Below are 11,338 nucleotides of genomic sequence, written 5' to 3'. Positions count from 1 at the left end.
TTTTAGAACTGAATTTCCTCTCATCTCAACCATCCCATTCCATGTTTTCTGAACAAATAGCACACAGCACGCTTCCAATGTCGAGTTGAGCACCACAAAATGCGAATTCAAAGTACTGCATTCAATCAGCCCTTCACATATAAAACAGTCAATCATTTCGTTGAATCCATTCTTCAGGTTTGCCTTTTTACCAATTTCTTGATTTTTGTTTCCACCATAACTTTTTCCTCTCTGTTTCCGATAATTCGAAAATTCAGACTTGTAATTATTTTTGATTTCAGTGTATCTGCCTTTTTCTTTTGATGAATCTGTTATCAACTCGTCTTTTAATAATAAATCCTCATTTTCTTTTGAAACAATTACTGCATCCATTTCACGCACAAACAGCACAGCAATAGCAAATGAAATCAAACTGCATCTACTGGATCTCATCATTTCTTAGAACAACCAAGAAACAATGAAAAAACGAAAATCAAATAAAAACGTTGGATCTGCTCGGCCATAATAGCATTCATTCAAACCATTATAATATTCGACGTCCTTTTTCTCAAAAATCGTAATTCGCAGATTAATCGATAATGCCTGGAATAACGAGGTTAACTTATGGCTGATGGGGATAGACTCTTCAATTTCTATGAATCTTTGTTTTGTACTGGAGTCAAAAGTTTCTCAAATTCACATTAAAGGTGCTTTGAACATCACAATTCTGCTATCGATTGGATAATGCTTTTGACGAAGATGATGGAGTGGATGATCTCGAAAGAAAATGAAGGCAATCTGATAATCAGAAGGGTTAATGAATTTTGGATATTGCCCGTCTTCCAATTGTGCTTAATTATTTGTGCTGGTGATTTCTCGCTCATTTGCAAGCAAAAGTGGTACGTGCTTCAATCGGCTCTTTAAAATGTTTCAATCTTATGTTTTGCTCTGAAGCGAAGCCAGACCAGAATTCAGGTGGAAATCATGCTTTTTTGAGAACAAAACATTTTTTTTGGCATAAAGGGCACAAGTGACTTTACTTTTTTTTTGGAATGCTAAATTAATGACATGCTGCACAAAATCATTGGAGCAGAAGTGTTTAATGCAATATTCAGAAAAGAGAGCCTTTGAACGCGAGCAGAGGCTTCTAAAAAGCAAATCTATTGAATGAAGTTTTTATTTGCAAAGTGCATTGAAAGCGATAGGGCTTGGATGGAAAATGATAATTGGATATCTTCCATGGGAGCATTTTGACTAAAAAAGAGAACGCAAGCTGCAAGCGGAACATTTATCAGGGTTTTTTGCTTATGTTTTTCGTTAAAAGAAAAAATTTTCAAGTTAATTTGCAGGTGTTGCATCTGATGAGCTGAAGCTTTTTCGTTTGCAGTATTTCGGAGAAATCGTGCTCGGGTGGAAAAGCTCTGTGCCAGTTGAGCAAATGGATGCATTCTGAGTAATCACAAGAAAGATAGCGAAGCATCAATTGCTTGAAGGGATAATGGATTTATGCCATTTGTGTTTGACTGTTTCACAAAGTATTTACAAAATTCTGTTTGTGTGCCATTTTTATAAAAGCACCAGAATGTCTTTGATATGTCTTTGTTGGCCCAGCAGAAGGATTGATGAATTAGAAAATGGAACGGCAAAAAATTCTGCTGATAACGCGAAAGATAAAAGCTGATATGGGGATTTTGTGCAAACAAAAGTGGATCGTAATGGAGAAAAATCACTTTTTTTGGCACGATAATATGCATCAAAGCTCATTTGGATGCAATTTCCTTGCTCCTTTTTTTTAACCAGTGACAAATGTTATAAGTGCAAGTGGCAAAGTTTATTAAACAATATTCAGTGATATTTTATTATTTCATCATGAAATAAAAGCTTTGTTATTAATTGTATTTTTCTAAAATGGAAATGTTAATTCATCTTTTTTTTGGAACTTTTTCCTTAATTGGAACCAAATTTTTATAAAATGAAAAATGCATCAAAAATTATTCAACATCGAAAAACTTTAATTCAACATTGAAAATTGATTAATCATAACAAGTTTTAAAAAAAATTTTTTTTATTTAAATTCATACTCGTGTCTGTTTTTTTTCTTTCAGTTATTGATCTGAGAAATTTGACAATTTCAATTAGAAAAATATTATTTGACGTTTTTTGGAATTTGATTGTGTGCAAATGCATAAATAGGATAAATTTGTATCATTATAAAACTTTTCACATGTCCTTTGGAGATAATAAGTAATTTTTGCAACATAATGAAAGGATAGGATCGTTCTTTATCTTTTTTCACGTACAAAAAGACGGAAATTAGTCTCATTTATTTGAAACTAAACGTTTTAAACTGCGAAAGTTTAATTTGAAATTGAAAAAACAAACATTTTTTAATTTTCAAAGTGAGAAAAGGACCGATTGATATCAATCTAATTAATAGGGAAAAGAAGTTTAATATTGAAGAAAAACATTCTCAACATATAAACATTTAATATAATCAACGTTTGAATGGGTGATTATTTTTGAAATCAAATTTTTTCTTTCAAAATTTTCTGTTCAAAAATTAATCTTTAATGTTAACCAATAAACAGTGAAAAGTGAAAAAGCTTATTGAAGACAATTTTATTTTTGATGAGGTTAAAACATTTGTTTTCAAAACAGTTGTGATAATTTTTGCATTTGATCACAAATCTCTTTTAAAAAACTTTTAATCTTTGAAAAATCAACACTCCGAAAAAAGATATGATTTCAAAAATAATCACCCATATCAAAATAATTTCCTTGATTTTTTTCAAAATTGAAATTCTGTATATTCAAACTTCTTTTTCGATGTTGAATTGTTTTTGGTGTTGGGTTCTGATTTTATCTTGACCTTTTTTCTATATAAAGACCCTTTTCTATTTTTCACTGCCAGCAGCTTATTACTAGCCTGTTTTGAATATAAAATAACTAGAACTGTTTGTTATATAATAATCTAGTTATTTAGAAATATTTTTTCTATATTTCATGTTTTTCAATAAGATCGATGATAGTAATAATTATATGCTTTGATTATTAACTTGTTGCTTTTCCAGCGAATACTTATTTTCAGAAGTTTAAAACTATCATATCACAAAACAACGTTTCTTTTTTATTTGTTTTATTTGTTTTTAACATTCACGACTTGCTTTTTTCATTTTTCCTCATTTCATTCAATTGTTCATTAAACGCGATTTCAGAGATATGTATTCATTTGTTATCAAATTCTTTGAAACGAAATGAAAACAAATTTGTCTTGTATCAATATCTCAGAGAAAAAACATCTTAACATTTGAATATGGCGAACTTTTTTCTGATCAAAATTTACATGTGACATCACATTTCGCTTCAAATTCTTGTTCAATTCTTTTTCATTTCAGAATTAAACAAAAATAAAAAATTAGATCATATTGTTTTTGTTTTCAATATGCTTAAATTTTTCATCAAATCAAATAGATATGTTAAAGAGTGTTTTTTCCAAAAACAGTGAAATGAGTAAAAATGGTCAAATTTTTAATTGAAAAAGCTTAAAACCAGTTCAAACAATAAAACAAGTATGTCTAATTGTGATATTGTGGAAAAAAACATTCCGTATGATATATTCGCTTAATTATCAGCATATCTTTGATCTGGGTCCTTAAATAGAAAAATAGATAAATATTTTTTGAACATAAAAATTTCAGAAATTTCTGATCAGAATTCTGAAAAACAAAAAAATTTGGGAGGAAATATGGACTTTCAAGCTTTTTCTGCACAAAGCATGAAAAAATTGTTTCATTTATAACATTTTTAAAACTTAACCAGATTTCAATATAATTTGGATTTTCAAATCTGTAAACAAACATCACGATGTTGTTTCAAAAAGTTTTATGATATTCCATGAAAGTCAAAAAATGAACACATTTATTTCAAATTTTTTGAATTCAAAAAGTTTATTAAAAGTGCATAATTTTTCTATGAAAATGTCTGAAGACAAATATTTTGTCTTATATCAAGAAGCAAATTTTTTTTGTTTTTGTTTTTAACCTTTTCACAAATCAAAAAAGGAAAGAGAGTTTCAAAAAAAGGTTGAGATTTATTTTAAAGGAAATGAAAAAAGTTGCACCCCATTTAGTGAAGAAAAAAATATTGCAAAAACTCTATGCAGTCGCAAAAAACCCCTTCTTCAAGCATCGAACTCACGTGTTCAATCCCTCATATATGCACTCATTGTCATATGTGTGTAACAATTAATTTGAAAATGTTGACTTATTCAAAAAAAAAATGGGACAAAATTTTTAGCTTTTTGAATTTTGTTCCATACCTCTCTAAAAAATATATTTCTCACTTTTTGAATTTTTCTGGAATTATTTGTAGCGTTTCGGTTGATTTATAATGAAATGATTGAAGAAAAAGTATGGAACATATTTAAGTGTTTTTCATAATTGAAAAAAATTTTGCGCCAAATGAATAACAAAAGAAACAGATATTATGGCAAAAGATCAAATTGTCAGATTGTTTCAATAAGACTTCTGAAATGCATCCTTCATTAAATGCTTTGCATTTTTTAGTCAACATACCAAATGATGTTTCATTAAACTCTGTTGAAGAGGAATTAGATAAACTTCCTTTTACATTACGGGTTGCACTGATGAAGCAGCTTGGGAAATATTATATTTCATCAAAAAATTGTGATAAAATAGAGGATGAAAACTTAACAATTGATTTTCGTCTCCAACCTCAGAAAGCTTCAGACATATTAAAATTGATGGAAGACAGTGATAATCATACTTTTCGTTTAATGTCATTATATTCTTGCACTGGAAGTTTTGATGTTGAACATGTTTTGCGCTCATTAAACGATTCCTCACACATCATTCAAAAAGTTGCTATCCGTTTGTTACCATCAATTGTTTCGCATTGCGAATGCACCGCAAGCAAAGAGGAGAAGCAAATTGTGAACCAAAAAATTTTGGAAATATTTTCAAAGCTTAACTCCAAGCAACTCACAGAACTTGGCAAGCAGATTCAACGTCAACGTAAAAAACTTTCAACAACACTCAATGAATCGAAAGGAGAAGATACAACTGTTTTCGATAATTATGTAAAATCTCTTTCCAAGAGCGAACTGGAATTAAAGCCTCAGCTTCTGTGCTATTCAACATGGAACGTTATCGAGACCCATTTTAATGTGCTGATGCATTCGTTTACAAATAAAATGTGGCTTGAATTTGCAAAGGACAATGGTGATAATCTTTTTAAAGTTTTAAAGATTTGGAAGATGAATCTTATGCAATCTATCATCGAAGATAATGCAAAAGAGGGGCATGATAGTGCATCATCATCTTCATCTTTTTCTTCATCGAACAATTCAATAAGTGATTCCTTTTATTCAATTCCACTTTCATCAAAATCTTTTCAAGCAAATTCAGAAGCACTTTCTACGTTTGTTAACGTTTTCAACTTAACAATCAATATATTGATGAAATACGAATCAATTCGAGAGAGGAAAAATGAACAAGAAACCATGTTTGATATGATTCGTTTCATGCTGCATGTGGGAGTACTTTCGTCAATAAATATTCAGCAAATGGCTAATTGTCATCCTGAAGAAGTTGCCAAAATGGTCATTGACGAATATTTACCTGCAGCCAAAGCTGATTTGATGGATAACAACGAAACGCAGCAAAATATCCAATCAAAACAACTATTTCAAACAAATTTTCGAGTTGGATGCAAAAATTTCCCAGTATTCCAAGTTTCATTTGCCCATTTGGCTGGAAGGCTGACTCTTAATAGCTTAACAGATCTGCTTACAATTGGTTCGCGCCCGTTAGTTGGAATTAGAGGAGAGAATCTTATTTCCTCTAACAGAATGAAATATGTTAAGCACTTGTCATTAAAACAATGTATTGAACTATTAAAAACTGAGCATCCGTCGCTGAGGGATGGAGAAGGCAATTTGAGAGAACCACTGAAAAAAAGGCTTCCTCGTGAATTGCAGAAAATAGAACTGCTTCGCCGTGCGGAGCGTGAAAGGATCAAGATGAACAAAGAAGAAAGGCCTGAGGACAAGCTTCCATATGCAGTGCATCTTCCATTTGATGAATGTTTGGCTGTGGAGCAGTCGTGCATTCACAATGTTGACATAAACGTGCGAACAAAGGCGATTGTGACACTTATTCAGAACATAGCTGCTTGGAAGGAGCATCAAGATGATCTGATGGATCGTGTGATGGAGATGAAGAAAGATCAAGACAACGTCAGAACTGCAATTCTCAACGAACTGCAAGCGTTTCCTTTGTATTTGTTTGACACAAAGAAAGGTGCTACTCCAGAGTCAAAGCAAAAGTTCTTGACGCAACTTGGCCAATACTTTCGTTCGTGTTTGGATGACATTGCATGCTCTTCGTACTCTGTCAGTCTTATTGAGCAAATTGCGATGAGGCTGCTTCCAATTGATGTGCCTTTTGCTGCAGAGCAATTGAAAATACTTGTCAAAGAAAGGAACTGCATGCTTTATTGCAGCGATCTTCAGAAATATTTGAAGGACGCAACAGAAGCGGAAGTAGATATAATTCTGAAAGTCTTCGAACCAATTTTCGAGATACATCGAAGAAACGAAGATATAACAGCAATTATTGACATGATCGAGAAATTACCTCGAAATGCTGCAAGAACAAACGAAATCTGGCAACTTTTAGAGAAACAACTGGAGAAGGAGGAAAACGTGTATGAGGTTGAGCAAGTGCTAATGAAAATGAAGGATTGGAAGCCGTTTTGTGAGAAAGCAAAATGTTCATCAAAATCCGAAGAAAAATGCGAAGAAAAAGATCAAAAGACCGAAGAAGGCAAAGATGAGCAAATGTTGAAAAAGAAACAGACAAAAAGAAGGAAATGGGCTTCTCGCAAGCGTCCCTTGCGTCTGAGAGACCTCAAAAAGGGAGAAAGCATTCCATTTGAAGAGTTAGACGGAAACGGAAGGGTACAGGCCATCATGAACCAGCTTATCGAAAAGGAAGATGGCTGGATTAAAAGCAACATGTTTCAGAAGTTTGTATTTTGCAATCGGCAGGATCTGCTTTCGAGATTTATCGTTATCCAAAAATTGAAAGAAGTTGGAGAAAAGGATGATTCGTCTTTCTCTCCCAGCTCAAAAGATCCGAAAGACACCAGAGCAGACTTTGTGTTGGATAGAGATGGCAATTTGCTGAGAATGACCACAACGAGGCAGCAGGAACGCATTGCAGCAGAATTAGACAAAGTGATCTATGCAGAGACGCAAATGCCTGATGTGAATGTCTCAACGAATGAGGTTATCGGTGCAATTAAGAAACTTGCCACTCTGAAGCAGATCTCAACGCAGCGGATTCTGCGCCTGGCGAAAGAAGATGAGAGAGAAATTGTGTTTACAGCGGCGCTGCAGGCACTTCCGCGACTTGTGACGGACGAAGGCATCGAAATGATGTTTTATTGTCTGAAGGATGAGAAGAAGAGCAGAGTTTGTGTGAAGGGCCTCGAATCATCCATTGTTTCGATGCCTCCGCTAAATGCTTTGGATGTGCTGCACTCGCTGTCGATAAAGAAACTGTCTTTGGCAAAGGAAAGAATCCGCCTTACGTTGAAGCTACACGACCCAGAACTTGTGTGGAATGAGCTGATGTCTCTTCCCATTCAGAAGCTTCACAGAGACGTCCAAGTTGTAATTCTCAATGGACTGAAAGATAACTACATCACTCGAAAGGAAACGTGGGACATCATGAAGACCTTCACAGGCAGCACCGAACCGGCATTGGTGGAGGCTGTGTTTCCTCTGAGATCTCTTGTATCTTCTGATCAAGGAAAGCACCTCACGTTGAAAGCAAATCCAGACGAAGAAAGAAAAGAAATTGATGAGACATTGGCTGAAGCGATGGTTGAACAGTTGCTGAGGCTTATAGATAATCCAGACATCACAGTGAAACAAAATGTTCTGAATGAAAGAGGGAGCATAACACGACTTGTGGATCCGTCCCGAAGGATTGTAAAGCGCATGGCAGAAATTGCGAGTGCTCCGATTGTTTCTCGCAAGATGAACACGCTTTCACTTACTGCTTTGCATATTGTTTCTGACTGCCTTTCTGAGAAAGATATCGATTTGGCCTGTGAATTCGTACGAAAGCTGTTCGACTTCCCTGTGAAGACTCGATTTTTTTCATTCACAAATTCTGTGATAGGAAAGCTGACATCTTCAATTTATAAGAAACCAGATGGTACATTCGCAGTCTCTGATGAATGGGTTAAAATCTCAAAAGCGCTTCTTCCATTTTATGAGTCACATCCATCACTCGCAGCAGATGCTTTGATGATGCGTACAATAGTTGTGCCGGCGGATGAATTTTTAGGATATTTAGAAGAGGAGATTAAAACAGGAAGAATGACAGACTTAGATTCTAAGATGATTTGCGATAACATTAGAAATACGCTTTTGTTTGCTCAGATAGGTCAACGCACTCCATACCAAATAAGAGGATCAACAAAGAAAGCTGACCCAGTTGAAAAGGCAATGGCTGCTCATTCAAGTGCTTGCGTCAGGAATATTTCGTTTGCACTTATGCAATGCGAGCCTATGATGGTGAATGGAGAACGAAAGCAGCTTTTGATGAAGATGAAAGAAGATCCAGATAGACATATTGCACGGAAAGCATTTTTCCTTTGGGCAAATGAAGAAGAAAGAGAAATGGTGAGAAGCGCAGAAGAAAGTTTGTAAAGAAAGGATTTTTTCAATTTTAGTTTTATACAAAATAACAACAAAACATTAATATAGTCATTTTTTCCTAAGAATGTATTCTTTTTGTTAACAATGAAGTATTATTATAATTATTTCAATTTAAATGGAAATGAATCTATCAAAAAATTTATGTTTTGAAATATTGCCAAGCACAAAACCGAAATAAACGATGTTATTTCACGAAAAAATCAATATTATATTGAAATGAAATAATTTTTTAAATGAAACAACTATGTATGAAATAAAAAAAAAAAAATCATTTGAAGGATTATCATTTTCTTTTTATTGGCAATTATTGAATTGCCGTTTTAGGCCTCACTCTTTTAGATGGAGGCAATTTCCCGCATTTCGTTTTAGCCACAACAACCGTTTTATGATACTCGTCCATTTCTTTCAGTTGGCGCGATTTTTCTGCTATTTCAGCAGCAATTTTTGATAATTTCTTTGCAATCATCGATGAATGTGAAGACATATGGCTCTGACTCAAAGGCAATTCTTCATCTGACATTTCGTATTCTGCATCATCATCAGACTCATCATTGCTCTCATCTTCCTCGTCATTCTGCGAATAGTAGTCCATTTGGTTTCTCTTCAGCGTCTTCCTCAGATGATTGTATTCTCTACGCAGCCGCTTCAGCTCATTCTGCAGATCTTGCCTCAGTCGAGTAAATGTGCTGCGAATAGACCTTCCGTAATACGAATACTCTGGAAGCTCCCCAGGAAACGCATCCTTTTCCAGCTGCTGCGAATGAAGGCGAGAAAAAGCAGCAGGCGAACACTTCGATGGAGATTTGGGATTTGGAGGCATACTTGGAGGAGTTAAAGGACGAGCATAAGATGGAATTTTCTCTTTTTTATTTTTGCGAACAGTTTTTTTGCTTCGAGTGCTGGATGAAGTGTGAGATGATGGTGTGGAAGTGCTGAATGAAGAAAGCGTTGGCTTTTTGGAAAATGAGTAATCAAACATTTTTGAAGAAGAAGCCGATGAATAGGGCATTGATTGAGACATATTCCTTTCAGGTGATTGCTCCATTTGAGTAGTAGACCGTTGCCTCGGATCATCAGCAGCCCAAGCACCCTTTTCATTGCTTTGCCCAGCAGAAAGTGCACTTATTTTCTGGGAGGAGAGCGTATTTGAAGTGAATGAATTAGATAAGCCTTGAATCTCCTTTGGAGGCATCGAAGCAACACTTTTCTGTTGTTCGTATGAAGTTGGATACAATTGTTGTGAATAGAGCAATGGATTATTGAAAAAAGAAGAGGAAAGATGGGAATTCGATGGAGTAGTTGTGAAGGACAATGGGCGTGTGAGAGATGAGGACGGAGGAGGTTCAGAAAGAGGAAGATGGCTTGTCGTTGCCATCAGATGAGGCTGCTGAGGTGTCGATGGGTCAGTAGCAGATGTTTGATAGGGAGGATGAAAAGTTCCTTTCCTGTCGAGCGAAAAATCATCAAGGCTTTGAAGTTCATCTGATTGAATATTTTTGGTTGAGGCTTGCTGCAACGATGAACGACGGGTAGTGTGACTTGGAGATGATGTTATAGTGGAGGAAGGAACAGATGGAGATAGAGATGATAAAGTTTTTGCCAATTGTTTATTAGATTTCATAAGAATTGAATTTGCTTCGTTCAACTTCGGAGTGAAAATAATAAACAAACAAATTTGTTGAAGCGCTTTTTCAAAAAGGTTCAAAAAAATATACTGCAAACATCTTTCTTATCTTTCTTCCATTTTTCCCCCATCGATCTTTCTTGATCAATCAATTTCTGCAAGGCAGCAATTTGTTCTTTCAAAAAAGGAATAGCTTTAATATCCTTTGAAAGCATGGAAATGCGCTGCTCTAGCTCGTGATTTGTTTGTATTACCTATCAAATGAAGGCAAATATTATTTTTTCCAAAAATAATCGAAAATAAACAAAGTGAGAATTTTCAAACAGAATTCTCTTTTGTTTTTAATGAAATTAACTCTGCTTGCAGTTGAGACGTTAACCTTTCCAAATCAATAACTTTTTGATGTTCTCTGTCAGCATCTTTTCACAAATGGATTTTATTTGAAATTATCAATTCAAAAAACAAACCTATTTTCGAATATGATAAATCTTTTTCTAATTGATATACGTGCTCATTTGCCTGAGAAACCATTTCTTGAAGGCGATGACACGTTGCATTCTTTTCAAACTGAATAATTATTTGTATTTGACAATTTTCCATCAGAAAAAGCTTAAAAAAAGAAAAGAAAAAGAAACAAACCAATTCATTTTCTAAAGATTTTATCTTTGATTGAAGGCTTTGGATTGCTGATACAGCAGCTAAAAAAGCATTTATGTTATTTTCTTTCAAAATTCTTTACTTTTCAAACCTTGAGAATTAAATAGCGGATCATTTGCAAAATTCATCATCAATTAGTAATGTCAATAAAGTGGTGATTAAGAATGATGGTGCGTCTGTAATAACAGAAAAATTTTTAAAATGTCATAATATAATTAAAATGGGACAGAACCCATCTTCTTATAATATTCTTCTGTTATAAGTTATTGTTCCATTTTACAGGGATAAGCCAAACTACGCCAATAAATAATAATTGGCGCAGCTTA

At 34.2% G+C, this 11,338-nt stretch overlaps 2 protein-coding genes across 2 annotated transcripts; one reads left to right on the top strand and one right to left on the bottom strand.

The window, feature by feature from the left end:
• The first annotated feature begins 4,472 nt into the window (after nt 1-4,472).
• MONOS_108 (uncharacterized protein) lies at nt 4,473-8,931 on the top strand. Its single transcript, XM_067863275.1, has one exon. The coding sequence runs from the start codon at nt 4,511-4,513 to the stop codon at nt 8,720-8,722; it is 4,212 nt and encodes a 1,403-aa protein (XP_067719564.1). The 5' UTR covers nt 4,473-4,510; the 3' UTR covers nt 8,723-8,931.
• Nucleotides 8,808-11,226, bottom strand: MONOS_109 (uncharacterized protein). The gene is made up of 6 exons (XM_067863384.1): nt 11,104-11,226; nt 10,995-11,053; nt 10,823-10,922; nt 10,680-10,774; nt 10,454-10,609; nt 8,808-10,376 (listed from the first exon to the last, which is right to left on the bottom strand). Exons 1-6 carry the CDS (start codon nt 11,141-11,143, stop codon nt 9,036-9,038), a joined length of 1,791 nt encoding a protein of 596 aa, XP_067719563.1. The 5' UTR covers nt 11,144-11,226; the 3' UTR covers nt 8,808-9,035.
• Between the last annotated feature and the right edge of the window lie 112 nt (nt 11,227-11,338).

The sequence above is a fragment of the Monocercomonoides exilis genome (assembly GCF_001643675.1).
Source record: "Monocercomonoides exilis strain PA203 chromosome Unknown scaffold61-464226, whole genome shotgun sequence".
In the NCBI taxonomy this organism is placed as follows: domain Eukaryota; phylum Preaxostyla; order Oxymonadida; family Polymastigidae; genus Monocercomonoides; species Monocercomonoides exilis.
Note: the sequence above shows the minus strand (reverse complement) of the source record. Positions and strands in the feature narration are given on the sequence as shown.